The following is a 17,556-nucleotide window of genomic DNA, read 5'->3' as shown; positions in this document are numbered from 1 at the left end:
GAGGCCAAGCGGAGATAGCGAGAAGGGCAGCTCAGAGCTCAAGCTGCAAGGCCCCGAGTCTCCTGCTGGGGACTGAACAGTCTCTGGCCTTCCAGGAACGCCTTCCCGCACCGCGGAAGAGCTGCTTCTGGATTTGCAAAAGATGCCGCCTTGCAGGCCGTGCGAAAGCGCCACCCTTCTCTCATCCACAGGAGCCCAAACCAGGTTGTGACGCCGCTTGGAGAAGCAGGGAGGGAGCAAAGGCGCGACCAGTTTGCCTGCGAGCCGTTTGTTCTCGGAAGGTGCGGGGGGGGGGCGAGCAGAATTCGGGGACTCACGCTGGCCCTGCACGCACGCCGTGCCCTGACCTTGTATACGCATAAGGCAGGTGATGCACTGGGCCGCCCACCGCCGGCATTGCGTGGAATCATCACAGGTGTATGGGGCAAGGAATGCCACCCGGGACCCGAAATGTTGGAAATCTTCTCCATCCTGCCAAAGAGAGGAGAGGAGAGGAGAGGAATTATCTCAGTCTGGGTGGGCCAGAGTATCTGAGCAACCACTTCCTGGTGTGGGAAAAGTTAAAGACAAAACTGTATACTAAATTACCAAGGGGGGTTTCGCCTATGGAAGCTCTCGTGTATCCAAATGCATTGGACGTTGATACGATTGTGAGATAATGATGATATTTTGGATAATGATGGAGGATTTAAATTGAATGAAGAAATACAAGAACAAGGAATTAATATTCCTTGGTGGCACGAGGTTCAAATGCAATCGAGATATGCCAACGATCATAGAATGTGGGGCTTCTATAAGGAGTCACAGCATTTGATCACGTGATTCTTAAATCTGATGAGAAAATGATTAAAAGATTGTACAATTTCCTACTGGAGAGGAGAATGGAAGATGAACAGGTTAAGAAAACTATGATAACGTGGGCACAAAATTTTGGATATAATATTGAGTTAGAGAAATGGCAAAAACTGTGCGGAAGAAATATTAAAGTCACATTAGCAACTTCATATAAAGAAAATCTGTATAAATTGTTTTATAGATGGTATTTGTCACCAAATAGGTTAGCTAAGATGTTTCCAAATATGTCAAATTAGAAATGTAAATACAAATTGGGTACTTTTTATTATATGTGGTGCACTTGTGATAAAGCAAAAAAAGTCTTGGATTAAAATACACAAATGGCTTGAGGAAATGTTACAAAAACCTTTAACATTTAAACCTGAAGTTTTCTTATTGGGCATTGCACCTGATGATCTTAGTAAATAAGCAATGTATGTGACTCTACATGTAATCACTGCGGCGAGGGTTGCATTTGCCCAGCACTGGAAGAGTGAAGAGCCACCTTCCGACGAACTGATCCTAAAAAAGATCTTGGACTGTGCAGAAATGGATAGACTGACTTTGTCTCTGAGGGAGAAAAAAGATACAGACTTCTATCAAACTTGGGACTCTTTTTATTACTGGCTAGAGAAACGGGACTATGCATAGATTTGAATATGTTTACGGATTGCTATTAAAAATATATATATAGGGGGCTGACCCAGTAGGTCTGATGTTTTCGATGATTGATAGTTTCTTTTTGTTAGGTATATTAAGAATAAAACTTATTCACAAAAAAAAAAAAAAAAAGGAACCACTTCCTCCTGTGTGAACCTGCAGCCCCCTTTCTGTGTGATCTTCCATTCCCAGGTGCTGCAGGTGGGGCTGGTGAGGCGCCGCTTCCATGGGGTGCTTGGGCTGGCGAGGGGGCTGTTGGTTCTGAGGTCATTCAGGACCCATCTGAACACAGGTCTTTTCATTGACTTATTTAGACTTTGCACAGACTCCTCTTTATTATCAAGTCACAGGGTAGTTCACAAAACCCAGTAAAACAGCTATTAAAATATAAAGATTACAGGCCACAGATTAATTTGGTTAAAAAGCTAAAGATACTAAAATCAGGCTACAAAGGTAAGCTCTGGGCAGATGCCTAAATCATGGAATCATGGAATAGTAGAATCGGAAGGGGCCAGAGGGCCATCAGGGTCCAAACCTGCTTGGTGCAGGGCAGGAGTTAAACCATCTTTCTCAGAGGGCTGCCCAGCCGCCTCTTGAATGCCTCCAGTGTGGGAGAGCCCGCCGCCTCCCTAGGCCACTGGCCCCATTGTCAGCGCTGCTAAAGAGAGTGTAAAGAGTGCACTGTGGTAGAGGGGAGAGGAGGCCGTTGGTGGGGGCCACATCCCAAAAGGCCCTGCCCAGGAGGCCATCGAATGCGCGTGTGCAGCCGGACCGGCGGCTGTGCTTTGCAGGTCTCAGCAAACAGCCCGGCTGAGATGGCTTTTCCCATTTTTTAAATCAAGGTCTGGGATGAATGCCTGCCGTGTCGATGCCGGGCGTGTGTCCCCGGCAGGCTTTTGCGCTACGGCTTATCTTGCAGGATTGTTTCAGTCTGCATGTATGTGAAAGCTACTCTGCAGGGAAAAGTGGCCCCAGACTGGGGCAGCTGCTCTGGATGAACTGCCCCGAGGTGCAAAGGGGCCGGTTAGCAGCTGGAGGTTTCCATGCATCCCATAATACGCTTCGTCTCTCCACTGCCAGCAAGAAGAAAGCCAGTTACTCACGGGGAGGGGGGCGTTCTCTTGAAAGGCTGAGAGGGCCTGGAAGCTGGCCTGCAGCGCCCGCTCTCGGCTGCTCTCGGTCACCGTGAACCAGGGGTCTATCAGCTGCAGGTGGAAAGGGGGGGTTATTAGAAACCCCCTCCCAAAAAGCACATGCAGAAACCGAAAGAAAGCGGTTTTTACTCAGATTTTGAAAGCAGATGCTCATCCTAATTGTTTTTTCCCCCCTTTGGTGATGGGAGATGAATTCCGGAAGGGTTGTTACACTTTGATGTATTTTGACCAGCACAAAGAGCATCTGTCTTTGATTTATTAGTAGTACATGATTCCATCCAGGAACACAGAGCCCTGAATTTCTCAGAGCTGACCAAGTTTAGTGGGGTTGTCAGCAGCGGGAGATGACTTGACAGCACGTAACTGCAACAATCCCACTGTTTTTGCTCTCACAAGCAATCCAGGGTAGCTCCCACAGTCCCCTCCTCCCTATTTTATCCTCACAACACCCCTGTGAGGCAGGCTAAGCAGTGTCTGGCCCAAAGTCCCCCAGGGACCTTCAGGGGCTGAATGTGGACTAGGAATCAGGTCTTCCAAGTCCCAGACTAATGCTCTAAGCACTGCTCCACACTGTCTCCTTCTGATTGCATGCACTTGCATCACAGCAGGGCGTTTTGTGGCCAGAATTGAAGGACGAAGGCGGCACCCCCTGTCCAGCTCCTTGCGCAAGAGCAACCTGGACTGAGCATTGAATTTTAATCTGGGACTGAGGGGGGGCAGAGGCCCAGTGATGGAGCCGGCCTTGCCTACAGCCCCCACAGCTGCCAAACACGGCCAGGCCCTGCAGGCCAAATGCCCACAGAACACCCCTGGAGCCCCCCCCCCCCCGGGACTGTGGCAATCTGGGGTGGGGGGAGTGAAACCTCTGAGGCCATCAGCTACCTGCAAACCAGTTTGCCGCAGGACTCACCTGGAACACCTCGTCCATCAGCTCCATGGTGGGGTTCTCCTCAACTAAGCTCTTGATGAGAGTTCCCAAGGCTTCCATGGAGCAGGCGAGCAGCGCCTGAAACCGCAAACAGGCAATCAGGGCTGGGGGCCAAGCTAGGCGTGATTTCAGGAGGTCCGTGGCTGGATCTCCAGTTCTCTTTAATAGAAAGCTTGGCCGTGGTAAAGGTAAAGGTAAAGGCTTCCCCTTGACGTGAAGTCCAGTCATGCCTGACTCCGGGGGGCGGTGCTCATCTCCGTTTCCTGGCCGGGGGAGCCAGCGTTTGTCCACAGACACTCTCCACGGTCATGTGGCCGGCATGACTAAACACTGAAGTGCACGGAGCGCTGTTACCTGCCCGCCGAAGTGGCACCTTTTCATCTCCTTGCATTTGCATGCTTTTGAACTGCAAGGCTGGCAGGAGCTGGGACGGAGCAACGGGAACTCACCCCGTTGTGCAGATTCGAACCGGCGAAATTTCGATCAACCAGCCCAGCAGCACAGCGGTTTAAACCACTGCGCCACCTGCATCCCTTTGGCCGTGGGGATGGACGCAAATTTTGTTTCGGTCCATCCTGGAGCACCATCTCCCATCCCCGTGCAGCCTGCAGCCTGCGGTCAAAGACCGTCGGGATCTGATTTGCAGAACAAAGCCCACAGAACAGTGCTGGAAGAGGGTGCTTTTCAAATGCACACAACAGGGCAGCCTTCTGAAAAATGGGTTCGCACTACGGCTCCCATCATGGCCTCCCCACATCTTAGAAGGCGGCAAGGCAGAAGGTGCCCAAGAACCGAGGGGCAAGCTCTGAGTGCCAAAGCACCTTTCACAGAAGGAAGGGCTGAGAAATGCGCACATCATGAAGCGTGCCGGCCTCCCGGTCGGAAAAGCAAAATCAAGCGGGCAGTGAGTCAGAAGATGTGCTCTCAAGCACATTCTGGGATCCCCAGACACGGAGCTTGTCCAGGATGGGAAGCAAAGGTCTCACAGACTCACAGAAAAGTAGGGCTGGAAGTGGTCCCGAAGGCCATCCAGTCCACTCCCTGCTGGTGCAAGACACCAGTTTACAGCACCCCACTCTGGTGGCTGTCCAGTTTCCCCTTGAATGTCTCCAGGGTGGGAGAGCCCCCACCTCTCCAGGCAGCTGGTCCCACTGCCGTATTGCTCTAGCAGTGAGGAAGCTTTTCCTGCTGTCCAGCCTGAATCTGGGTTGTCGCAACTTGACTTGATAATTCCTTGTCCTGCACTCTGGCATCAGCATGAAGAGATCTTGACCTCCCTCTTTGTGTCAGCCCTTGAGGTCCTTACAGAGGGAGATCATGTCCCTGCTCAGTCTTCTCTTCTCAAGGCTGAACATGCCCAGTTCTCCCAGTCTCTCCTCACAGGGCAGCGTTTCCAAACCCCGGATCATTTTTGTCGCCCTCCGCTGGACCCTTTCTAATTTCCCTGCATCTTTCTTAAATCTGGTGCCCAGAACTGGACACACAATAAATATCCCAGGTGAGGTCTGACTAGTGAGGAATAGAGAGGAACTACTCTTTCTCGTGATTTGGAAGTAATACTTAATGCATCCCAAAAGAGCATTTGCCCTTTTGGCAGCCGCATCTCATTGTTGGCTCATGTCTAGCCGATTATCCACAACCACTGTGCAGGTAGAAACGTAGGATCAATGTGAGACCTCAGGGCCCATGACCCTTCAGCTCCAGGGCAACCCGACTCTCCCAGGAAGGCCAAAAGCAAAGTGGAAGGAGAGGGCGGGAAGGAACGTGGCCCCACACACCTCGACAGGTACGGCCTCTCCCTCAGGACGCCCTTTCTCCTTCAGCTCTTCCAGGGAAGGGAGTGGGAACAGACTTTTGATGCTTTGATCGAGGATGCTGCGGATGTCCTCCATGTTCAGAGGTGGCTTTAGCTTGCTGCCAGGAGAGAGGGGACTTGAGAAGACACATCAGGAGCCCATAAAGTGGAATCCACACCTCCGCATGGCTCTGTATACCATTCTGGAACTGCTGGGTGAATTACAGCATCCTGGAGAAATCCTGTCTGAATCTACCACTCCTCACTGGCCACTGTCTTATGCCACGAATCTCACGCCTCCTTCCCCCATCTGGGGCCCTTCAGATGTTCTGGACCACACCTGGCCACATTCCTGCCACCGGGTTGGGAAAGGCTGATCTACCGTGAAACCCCCTTTGGTCTGAGACTCCAAAGGAAAGGGGAAGGTTGAGGAGGGAAACTTCTTGAGATCTGCTCAACTATTCTGTTTTATTCGGAGGGGTGATTCTGTCTAGGGGGAAAGAAGAACATTTGTTTGGGAGATGGGAGTAGTCTCTCCTCAGGCTGAAGTTACGCTGGGTTAGTCCCGGAAGCTGAGGTTTGGCGTGTGGAAAAGCCAAGGAGAAACGGCCCAGCCAGCCCAGAGGGGCTTCGTGGGGGAGGAAAAGGGAGTGAGCAATGGAGGGACGGTTGTGAAGCGCACAACTCACACTTCTCTCCACCACTCACCCTCTTGACAACTGCGTCCACACTCTCTGGATGCATTGGAGAGAGCGACTCAGCCACCTGGTTAACCGCGCACGTTTTGAGCAGCTTCGCATTTTAAGCTCAGGGAATCCTGGCACCACCCTGACGGAAGGCAAGCAGCAAAGCGGCTTCTGCAGTTCTGGCACTAAATATATTTATTTTGGAATCCGCAGCGCTTACCGATGATGCATTTGCAAAGCATCCGGCCCGTCCGCACCCTTGGACACGCCCGCCCAGTCGCCCCTCAGCAGAAAGTGTTTCCAGCATAGGAAGAAAAGGTGCTGTGGTTTAGGAGCTTGGCATCCCCGTGCCCGTCTGCCTGTGGCTTCTCCTCCTGCTTTCTGGAGGGTTGAGTGGAACTTCTGGCTTGTGAGGACCGCTGGGCCAGGCCAGCAATAGCCATGGGCCTGAGTGTGAGGGTGAGCAGGAAGAGGGCATGGATTTGTAGGGCTGGCTGAAGCAAACGCCCGATCCTGTATTTCTGGGTTCCCCTTAGTCCTGCCCAACTGAGGCTGCACGGCTGTCCGTCAGGAGTCGGAGAGCCCTCGTCTCCCAGACGCTCACGTGGAGCCTGAAACGGCCAGGATGCAAGGATGGCCAACCCTTGCGACTCTAGCGAGAAGCATTCTACTGAAAGATGCTCAGGATCAGGCCTTAAGATGCTCGGGCAGTGCAAGGAAAGAGGCTGGCTAGCAAATGGGCCCTCGGGCTCTGCCCCACGAGTCCGGCAGGCCACCAACTTTGGGGAGCAGCACAGACTGGAATGGAGGGGACTGTTTGTGGGGGGGGGGCACCAGAGGACTCGGGCATGGGGGAGCTCGCACCAAGCATGGGCACACGGAACTGGAAACTGCCGGTGTCTCTGCAAACAGCTCACCTGAGCAATGCGATGGCAGCGATGGCTTTAGAACGGAGCGGCGTCTCCAGAGAGCACGGTGATTCTTCCCCGATGAAACCCTGGACAACAAGAACAAGGAAAGGCGTGCGGTTCACGAAAAGGATACCCGGCAAGGGGCAGAGGACGTTGCTCCGGCAAGACGACCTGGCAGCGAAAGTCACGAAAGGATGCTAAGAAAGGGTTAAACGTACCTTAAAGCAGACTGACCTGACTTGATATCCTTTAGATGTTTTGGACTACAATCCCAGCATCCTAGCCACTGGCCATGCTGCTGGGGTAGATGGGAGTTGAAGTCCAAAGTATCTTGAAGAGGGCTTGAGGAAATGTTACAAAAATCTTTGGCATTTAAACCTGATGTTTTCTTATTAGGTATTATACCTGATGGTGTTAGCAAACAAGCAATGTATGTGACTCTACGTGTAATCACTGCGGCGAGGGTTGCATTTGCCCAACACTGGAAGAGTGAAGAGCCACCCACTGACGAACTGATCCTAAAAAAGATCTTGGACTGTGCAGAAATGGACAGACTGACTTTGTCATTGAAGGAGAAAGAAGATACAGACTTCTATCAAACTTGGGACTCTTTTTATTATTGGCTAGAGAAATGGGACTTTGCATAGATTTAAATATGTTTATAATTTAACATAAAAAGAAAAAATGTGGGGGGCTGACCCAGTAGGTCCAATGTTTCTTATGATTGATGTTGTTTTTAGGGTTTTTTGTGTGTGTGTGTGTTAGGTTTATTTAGAATAAAGCTAGGAAAACAAAAACAAGGTATCTTGAAGAGGTGGTGTCCGGTTGGGAAAAAGTTCTGGGTGCAGCTTGTCTTCAAGAGTGAAGAAGACGAATCTAACCTTTTTGGAACAAGTCCTGGCTCAAGGAGCCCTCGCTGTGTTTAGACCAAAGGTACATTTCTGCTACTGGGAAAAATTCTTGAGAAGAGCACAGTTCGGCCGTTTTGGATCCAAATCTGGCCATGTTTAGTACCCATGAAGTGACCAGGGAGCTGGCTCCTTCAACCCTCAGCGTGTTTGGGGATTTAAAAACAAATCTGTTTTGGGGGGTGGTAATTAATAACCTAGTGGGAGGACTTATGAATAGATAGATATACAAAATATTTTTGTGCAGTTAGGAAGTCCCTTTGAAATATGGCAGGAGAGTTCAGGCTGGGGCAGAGCCAGTGTTAACTCCATCATTTCGAACCTCTGGTTTGTGTTATTAGATAGATGAAAATCACTGTTGCTGAACTTATAAACTTAATTTGCACAGAAAAGAAGAACATAATCCATTAATATCCATGCCTATCAATTCAGTGGAAAAGCTGGGCTTGCAACCAAGGTGAAGAATCATTGAATATTCTTTTTTTATGTTAGGGCTGTCTTCGCCCTTCATTTGGGGACGTGATGGAAACATCGAGTGAGATTCTATCATGCCGCTGCTTGAACTCTCCCAGGGAGCAGAGAATGGCAATGATCTCAAGGGCAACCTGCACAGGTTTCCTCGCATTGTTAAGGGAAGGCCTAGAAGCAGTTTCTCGGCGGAAGTAGCACTGCTCCAACCAACTGGCAGCTGGAATGGATTAAGATAGGTGTTCAAAGATAGGTTGGACATGCACATGGTGGGCATGTCGTGAGCGGAGCCGGCTGGAGCCGGGGGTCAGACTAGATGGCCTGGGAGACCCCTTCTGTCTCACTCGGTTTCTATGTTTCTAAGATCCCCAGTACCTGACTTAGGAATGTGCTCTGAGACAAAGCTTAACAGATAGCACTGGAGTAACTCAACAACAACCACCTTGAGCGACAGGGCCAGTCAGGAGGAGACCGGTGTCCTTAGACATAGAAACACAGAAACATAGAAACAGAGTGAGTCAGAAGGGGTCTCCCGGGCCATCTAGTCTGACCTCCGTCTCCAGCCGGCTCTGCTCATGACATGCCCACCATGTGCATGTCCAGCCTATCCTTGAACACCCGCACCGATGGGGCCTCAACCACCTCCCGTGGAAGCCCATCCCATACCCTGGGGATCCTAACCATCAGGAAGTGCTTCCTGGCATCCAAATTGAACCTTGGCTCCCTGAGCTTTGCTCCGTTGGAGCGCGTCCTGCCTTCCTCTGCAGGGGAGAACAGGTCTTTACCCACCTCCGTGTGACACCCCCTCATCACTCACCAACAAGATATCAAGGAGTTCTTGTCTGCACGTTAGCCTGAAGTTCTGGAAGTCCCGGGTCTCATGGATGGCGCGGCAGATATCAGTGGTGCTCTGAATGAGGGCAAGCTTGAGATGCGCGTCCTGCATTGCCAGAAGGAGCCCATGAGGTTTTGCATGCAAGAATGAAAGAGCCCAGGTACTACACCCATCTAATTCAGCATCCCGGTCCCACAGTTGCCCATAGATTCCGAGAGGCAGGACATGAAGCATAGGAACATAGAAACTGAGCGAGTCAGAAGGGGTCTCCTGGGCCATCTATTCTGACCTCCAGCTCTAGCCGGCTCTGCTCACGACATGCCCACCGTGTGCATGTCCAGCCTATCCTTGAACACCCGCACCGATGGGGCCTCAGCCACCTCCCGTGGAAGCCCTTTCCACACCCTAAGTGAGTGAGACATGACCCTTCCGCCCCAGTTCCCGACAACGGGCAGACAGAGGCACACTGCCTTTGATCTGGAGGTAGCTCAGAGCTACCAGAACTACCAGATGCCTCCTCCACAAGTTGTCCAATCCGTTTTGGAGACACCAGCACTGGAGGCCACATGACATCTTGGAAAAGTGAATTGCAGAAGAGTGGAAGAGAAGAGTCCCTACACCAGGGCAGGGCCACCTCCAGATGCTTTGGACCATGCTAGGTTGGGGAAGGTTGGTGCGACTCACCTAACAGACATGTGATTATTTTCCCCTGTGGAGGAGGGCAGGACACATTCCAATGGAGCAAAGCTCAGGGAACCCAGGTTCAATCTGGATGCCAGGATGTACTTCCTGATGGTTAGGACCCCAAGGGTGTAGGATGGGCTTCCACGGGAGGTGGCTGAGGCCCCATCGGTGAGGGTGTTCAAGGATAGGCTGGACTTGCACATGGTAGGCATGTCGTGAGCTGAGCTGGCTGAAGCCGGGGGTCAGACTAGATGACCCAGGAGATCCCTTCTGACTCGCTCTGTTTCTATGTCTCTCTGATTGGAAGAACACCAAATTTCAGCACCTGATTAAAATTTCCCTTTTGTCAAAACATCTTAACTTTTAATAAATTTACAATGTACAGTTGAATTTATTTTTAAACGAATAGATCACTGTGTTTTTGTAGCTTGTTTAGCTTGAAGAAATGTAAATTTGTCTCTTCGTGTGAAATCACATAGTTTTTGTATGGTTTTTACATTGGAGTGTCTTCTAATGCTACCCTGGGATGCATTGTGGACGAAGGGTAGTTTGAATACCCTTAGAGAAATCAACCAATAATAGTAAGAATAATTTCTGACCAATGGGCTGAAGTCGGGTCTTTTCAGCTTACCTTATTTTCAATGCTGACACCCAGCACCTGAAACATGAGATCCAATGTGAAATCGAACATTTCTCAAACAAAACAAGGCATGCACTGACACCCACAGTAAAAGACCTTGACCTGGCGGTCACGGGCTTGCCAAGCCCAGAAAGGACAGCCACGAAGCGTCCTTTTCGGAGCTGCTGGGTCAATGCCTCACAAAGCCCACCCGGCTTTTCCCGGCTCTTGCCTGGCAGCAATTCCGGTAATGGTGGAGGACCCTCTTCAGGATGTCGGGCTCTGCCCTTGGGATCAGCAGCTCCCTGGGTGCCTGCCGGGCCACTTCGCCGTAGGCGAGCATCAGGGCTTGGTGGACGTGAGCCCGCCTGCCCTTTTGGTAGTCCTGGGAGATAAAGAGCGTCTTGGGCCTGGCTTGTCGCTTTGGGTGTCTCCCAAGAGTTGTGTTTAACTTACATCTACGGCTGCCATTCTTGGCATACCCTTTATAGCTATCGGAGCGGTACCGCACGGATGCAGAACCTCACAGTGGCAACCAGAACTGGGCCGCCTGGGGTCCTCATCCAGCACTCTAGAGTCCCCCAGAAGACCATGCCTCCTTCCCCCGGCTGCCAACATTTTGGGGCTTTTCCAGCATTTTCCCTGGCGGCTGGTTCTAACAGCTGAATTGACTCTCCTAAAGCTGTGGTTTTCCCACTTGCAATATATGGCTGTGAAAGCTGGACCATAAGGAAGGCTGAGCGCTGAAGGATTGAGGCCTTTGAACTGTGGGGCTGGAGGAGACTCCTGCGAGTCCCTTGGACCGCAAGGCCGGTCAGTCCTAGAGGAGATCAACCCTGACTGCTCTTTAGAAGGCCAGATCCTGAAGATGAAACTCAAATGCTTTGGCCACCGAATGAGAAGGAAGGACTCCCTGGAGAAGAGCCTGATGCTGGGAAGGATTGAGGGCAAAAGAAGGGGGCGGCAGAGGATGAGGTGGCTAGATGGAGTCACTGGGGCGGTGGGTGAGGGCTTGAGTGGACTCCAGGGGATGGTGGAGGACAGGAGGGCCTGGAGGAATGTTGTCCATGGGGTCGCGATGGGTCGGACGCGACTTCGCAACTAGCAAGGTTTATGAAGCAAAGTCATGTTGGTATGGCTTGTGGTGCCCCTTTCGCCTTCAGGCTTGCCTGTCAGTGGCAAGTGCCCCCCGAGCTTCCCTGAAATGGCATTTGGACCTCACTCTGAAAGGGCCCCCACCCCTGCAGAACACTGTTTTGTGTGTTGTTCTCCAGCCCTTTTTCAAACCTGGTCTGAGGTGATCCCTCAAAAATTCCACTAGTTAGAATGTAATTTTAGCATCACATTGTGTAATGAAGACTTTTTGGAGCGACTGTGCCTTGAGTTAGCAGCTTCCTCCTTTCACCTTCTGCTCTTTTACCGCTTCCAGCACAGCAGGACCAGCACCATTTAATACCCTCTTACTTGTCCTTTAGCAATTCATTTCCTATTACTGTACATTTCCTGTGTGTGTGTTTGTGTGTGTGTGTGTATACAGACTCAAACAATGGATTTCCTCTCCACAAAAAGACAGACTTTGTTTTAAGGATACAGTTTCACTCTTCCATATTTGAAACGGGTACATCAATCTTGACAAAAACCAACAGGTTCCACTGAAAATAATTTGTGAATGACTGAAATAGGCTTTCTCCTTGCCCGTTTGTGGCTTCCCGGCCTTTGAGATCCATGCGGGGGGCCCTCCGGCATGAGCCATCCATAGGGAGGTGAGAGGGCGACCGCGAGGAGGGGGCCTTTTCTGCAGCTGCTCCCCACATCTGGAATGCTCTCCCCAGGGAGATTCGCCTGGCGCCTTCTTTATACTCTTTCTGGCGCCAGGCAAAGACCTCCCTTTTAAAAAAACTTTTTAAAAGTTGATGCCACTAGACCTTTTATTTTGTATTTTATTGGTATTGTATTTTTAAAATTCTTGTAATTCATTTTATTGTGGTTTTTGTATTGTGGTTTTTATCTTGTGATTGTGAGCTGCCCAGAGGTACTGTGGCACAGAGGGTGGTAAACGGAAGTTTTAAATAAATAAATAAAGGAGATAAAAGGGCATATTAGCTGAAAGGAGAAGCTAGTTCTTAAATGGAACAGTTATTTGTAACTCAAAGACTGCAATCCTATGCACACTAAGCTGTGGGGAAAACTTGTTGTAGGATTGCATTATTAGTTTGTATACCTTATAGTGACTGATGATTGCGGAAACCTTAACTTTCAGGCGCATCCTAGCTCCGAATCCATGCAAAATGGCCAACGTTAAGTCCAAATGGCCCACGGCTGAGAAAGAGACGACCTGGATGACTTTCTGCCATGTGAAAAAAGCAAAGGAATCGAACAAACAGAAATGATGCAGAGAGGGCCAGAATCGGAAGACGGGGAGTGCAGGTAGCTCACCTCTCTCTCGGACTCTACCATATAGTCGGCATTTTCTACCAAATGCTGCAACCGACTCTGAACGAAGACGGGATCCTCGCAGCTTGTCAGCGAAACGCCCAAAGATTTGTACAGGAAAATCTGGAGGAACACGGACGAAACAGGAGGGGGAACTTTGCTTGGAACAGAGCAGAAACGTCTGGATGGTACGCGTGGATAGAGAATGGCAGACCTTTTCTGTCGACTGATCAGCGTAACTGGGCATCTGATTCTCCAGTTCCCTGCTCAGACTCTGAATCCAAATACTGTCCGCGATGGTCTCCAGGGACCTTCTCAGAAACTGGAGACGAAGCAAAATATTACGGCTGCATGGGCCTTGCTTTTAGCCACCATCCCTTATATTCGCTAGCTCTGAAAGAGTGTGGAGTTGTCAAACAACAGGCCTGGACCAGACTGGGGGACAGTGCAGTGTAGTGGTTAAGCATGAACGGCTGGGACTTGGGAGACCCAGATTCTGACCCCGCAGTGGGAAATTGGCTGGCATGTTCGGGCTTCCCGCTGGGCCTCTCAAAAGGACACCACCCAAGCTGTCCCAGGTCAAGGCGGTTCGCTACCTTCAGTAGCTTCTGCTCCCATTCATGGCTGCTGAGCCCTGTGGGAAAAGACAACATGACTTGAATTAGCTTCGCTGAGCGCGAACCGCTCCAGAGGGAGAAAGGAAACCCTTGCTGCGCTTTCCCGTCGACAGCCAGCCTGCCTCCATCGTAGCAGAAATCTGTCGGTCACGTCCGTCTGTCGACCGTGAAAAGATCCTCCTGCCTTTCCATTTGCAATGAGCACCATAATCGGCCGAACAATTAAATGTCATGCAGATCATTAGCAACCAAAGTAATATCAGAGACCTGGAGATCAGAGAATCATAGCAGAGCTGGAAGGGGCCATGAAGGCCATTCAGTCCACCCCACTGTTGCTGCAGGACACCACGTTACACCGTCCCACCCAGATGGCTGCCCAGTTTCCCCTTGAATGTCTCTGGTGTGGGAGAGCCCCCCACTTCCCCAGGCAGCTGGTCCCACTGTCTCATTGCTCTGACAGCGAGGAAGCTTTTCCTGATGTCCAGCCTGAATCTGGGCTGTTGCAACTTGAACTGATTATTCCGTGTCCTGCACTCTGGCATCAGCAAGAAGAGGGCTTGACCTCCCTCTTTGCAGCAGCCTTTGGGGTCCTTATAGAGGGATGCCATGTCCCCCCTCAATCTTCTCTTCTCCAGGCTGAACATGCCCAGTCCTCTCAGCCTCTCCTCACGGGGCAGTGCTTCCAAACCCCGGATCATTTTGTTGCCCTCTGCTGGACCCTTTCTGATTTACCTGCCTCTTTCTTAAATCTGGACACAGCGTGCATCAAAAATGAATTGGGAGGACTCTCTGAGAACAAAAACGGGCCACTGAAGCCCCTCTGCGGCACGGCCCTGCTTGCCACAAGTGCTGCCAAGAGCAGAATCCACGGAGGGTGATGGTTCCGGGTCCTGGTCCTGGTCCTGGTCTGTGGCGGCATCTGGAGCCATGGGGCACTTTAGGGGGCAGGGGGCACCGGGCGGGCTGTGATGGGTGGCAACTTCCCAGGGGACAAACGCAGCTGGCCCAGCTGCCCCTGAGCCTGGCTTTGCGGGAGGCCCGTTTCTGCCTTTTGTCCCAGGAAAGAGTTGGAGCACTTCCCACCGCCATCTCCACAAAAGCGCCCAGCCGCCGGCCGCGCTGGGAGGCCCCGAGCGAGGGCCCTGCGCGCCACGGGTGCAGCGGGACAGCGGCGAGACGCGGGGAGCTGCCTCCCCAGCACCGCAGCCTCGGTCCCGGGTGGGAGGAGGCCCCTGGAGGGGCATCGCTGGGAGGGAGCAGGGGCTGTTCTCGGGGACCCCCCGCCCCGCTGCCGGTCGGGAGGGGTGCTTACCTTGGAAGGATTCCCAGAGACACGGGACCTGCCGTGCCCACAGGTTCCTCAGGGCGGGGTGGATGTTGCCGTGCAGGGTGTGAAGCAGCTGCAGGGCCCACAGCGCCCGCGGGCCGCGGCTGGAGGCCAGGACCTGCCGGCCGGGAAAAGCACCGGACCCGCTCAGCAGCCGGGCCCGGCACATGCCCCCGTGGTGCTCGGGCAGCCCGCGGCCCTCCGGGGGTTTGGTCCACCGCCCCACCGTCCCTCCCCGCTGCCTGTGCTGGTGGGGGATGTTGGGAGATGTGAATTTCTCAAAGAGGTGGTATGATGTAATGGTCAGAGAGTTGGACCGGGAAGTTGGAGATCTGGGTTCGAGTCCTTGCTTGGCCACGAGCCTCACGGGCGGCTTTGGGACAGGCCTGATTCTCAGTCCAACCAACCTGGCAGGGTTGTTGTGCGAGCCAATACAGTCTAATGGTTAGAGTGTTGGCCTAATACTGAAGCAATCTGAGTTCGAGGAGTTCCCATCACAGACTCTCAGCTCGACCGACCTCACAAGGTTGTTGTGAGAGTAAAGGGCAGAGAGCAGGAGGGCTAAGCAAGACGAGGATGCCCTTTTGCTTCGATGCCGTTGGAATTTACCCCACCCCGAAATATGACAACGAGGAAGTAGTTTCACACCCTCCTCCTTTTGCTTCAACCCCTGGAAATTTGGGTCTGCGCAATGTTTCTGCAGCACTAAAGCGAATAGCTCTGTGCCATGAATGTTGAATGAAGCTCCTGAATGCCATAAACCATAAATGGCCAGTGGAAGGGGGATCCAACACTTCCATCTTTTTTCCCCAAGGAAAGCAACGCTTTTCCCAAACATTTCTCACCAGAAGCCTCGCCACCATTTCTTGGGCGCTCGGAAGATTGACTGAAAGGGGAACAGAGACAAGAAAATTCAGTACAGTCAGCCTTGGAAGAGGAGGACGGGTGATCTACTCTATACTTCCCAAATCTGCAAGCTGAGATCGTTGCCAGGACCTGACTGGAGCTGTTTTGAAAGCATGTGGTGAACATATGCATAATTAGCTGCATATACAATAGATATAAATCCCTCATTTTCATAAGGATGAAAAACAGAGACAAGAAGGATTGGTAGGTGCTGTTTAGCAGTGTTGGATGGTGAGGGTCACGCCCCCCCCCCCCCAAAGGTGAAAGCTCGGGGTTAATTTCTTCTCAGGATTTTAAAGGCAAGTCCATAAGAGCGGTGCTAATAAGCAGCTCTGGGGGAGACTCTTCCCCCAGGAGGAGACACGAGGGTGGGAGAGAGTGGCCTTACACCTTGGCAGAACCAAACAAGTCTCCTCTTTATCCTGGGTTGCTTTCATACAAAAAGACTAGGCTGGTCCCTTGGCTCAGCAGTAGTGGCAGTTTCATTCCGTTAGAAGCCAGGCCTGATCTGCACCAGTGGTTTGCACTTCATACCCCGGGGACTATCTATTTCTGCTTCAGGACAGATTTCTGAGGGCTTCACTTTTTGCATTTATTCTGCTTTACTCAACCAGTGATGTTAGAGGCCCATACACAGGCTCAGCTCTTCCTCCTCCAAGGCCCTTTTCATGACTCATTACATTATGCAATCATTTCTGTTCTTTTAAGTTCATGCTTGTTGACCGCAGGCAAATGTCCATCAGCAACGAAATCCCGTGTTGCTTGGAATTCTAAGGTTTGTTCCCAGAAATGCAACAGGATAGAAGGCCTACAGAACAGCCTGAAGGCAAGAAGCGGCAGTGTGAAAAGGTCTAGTTCTCACTGAATTAGTAAACCTGTGCCTGGGCAGTACCACTTCCAGTTCAAGTAACTGGGGTTCCTGCATGAGGGCTCACCCAGGCCAAACATAAATGCACAAATCCCTGCAGCTAGAAAGCTAGCGTGTCAGGGAAAGCAATATTTCTGCCATCACCCATAATTTCAGCCTGCAGAGAGTAGCTTCCAGAGAAACATAAAAACAGAGCGAGTCAGAAGGGGTCTCCTGGGCCATCTAGTCTGACCCTTGGCTCCAGCCAGCACTGCTCAGAACATGCCTCCCATGTGCATGTCCAGCCTATCTTTGAACACCCGTACCGATGGGACCTCACCGGCCTCTCGTGGAAGCCCATTCCACACCCTCGGGGTCCTAACGGTCAGGAAGTGCTTCCTGGCATCCAAATGGAACCTGGGATCCCTGAGCTTTGCTCCGTTGGAGCACGTCCTGCCTTCCTCTGCAGGGGAGAACAGGTCTCTGCCCACCTCCGTGTGACACCCCCTCACATACCTGCATGTCGTCAACAGACCCCCTCTGAGTCTCCTCTTCTCCAGGCTGGAGAGACCCAGTTCCCGCAGTCTCGCCTCATACGGCATCCCCTGCAAACCGGCCACCAACCTTGTGGCCCTACGCTGCACTGACTCCAAACTGGCTATATCCTTCCTGTAACGAGGGGCCCAAAACTGAGCACAATACTCCAGTTGTGGGCGCACCAGAGTCATACAGAGTGGCAGTAACTCCTCTCTCACTCTAGAAGCCACGCTTCTGGCTATGCAGCCAAGGGTGGCGTTCGCCCTCTTGACCACCACATCACACGGCTGGCTCATGTTCAGCCTGCAGTCAACCAGCACCCGAGGTCCCTTTCACAAGTGCTGCTCTCCAGCCACTTGTCACCTAACCTGTACTTATGACAGCTATTCCTATGCCCCAAGTGCAAG

General features: G+C 51.7%; 1 protein-coding gene across 1 annotated transcript in view; it reads right to left on the bottom strand.

The window, feature by feature from the left end:
• The window catches only part of LOC123026530 (maestro heat-like repeat-containing protein family member 2B), a 52,550-nt gene that overhangs the window by 20,440 nt on the left and 14,554 nt on the right, over nucleotides 1-17,556 (bottom strand). The window contains exons 10-23 of the mRNA XM_044436267.1: nucleotides 15,705-15,745; nucleotides 14,845-14,977; nucleotides 13,512-13,570; nucleotides 13,130-13,237; nucleotides 12,919-13,038; nucleotides 12,704-12,829; nucleotides 10,715-10,867; nucleotides 10,495-10,521; nucleotides 9,162-9,284; nucleotides 6,975-7,054; nucleotides 5,355-5,490; nucleotides 3,559-3,654; nucleotides 2,598-2,699; nucleotides 348-471 (exon numbers count right to left, since the gene is read on the bottom strand). Coding sequence (XP_044292202.1) covers nucleotides 348-471; nucleotides 2,598-2,699; nucleotides 3,559-3,654; nucleotides 5,355-5,490; nucleotides 6,975-7,054; nucleotides 9,162-9,284; nucleotides 10,495-10,521; nucleotides 10,715-10,867; nucleotides 12,704-12,829; nucleotides 12,919-13,038; nucleotides 13,130-13,237; nucleotides 13,512-13,570; nucleotides 14,845-14,977; nucleotides 15,705-15,745 — 1,428 coding nt within the window. The remainder of the gene's footprint in view (nucleotides 1-347; nucleotides 472-2,597; nucleotides 2,700-3,558; nucleotides 3,655-5,354; nucleotides 5,491-6,974; nucleotides 7,055-9,161; nucleotides 9,285-10,494; nucleotides 10,522-10,714; nucleotides 10,868-12,703; nucleotides 12,830-12,918; nucleotides 13,039-13,129; nucleotides 13,238-13,511; nucleotides 13,571-14,844; nucleotides 14,978-15,704; nucleotides 15,746-17,556) is intronic.

Source organism: Varanus komodoensis, unplaced genomic scaffold, assembly GCF_004798865.1.
Source record: "Varanus komodoensis strain SLA01 unplaced genomic scaffold, ASM479886v1 scaffold3, whole genome shotgun sequence".
In the NCBI taxonomy this organism is placed as follows: Eukaryota; Metazoa; Chordata; class Lepidosauria; order Squamata; family Varanidae; genus Varanus; species Varanus komodoensis.
Note: the sequence above shows the minus strand (reverse complement) of the source record. Positions and strands in the feature narration are given on the sequence as shown.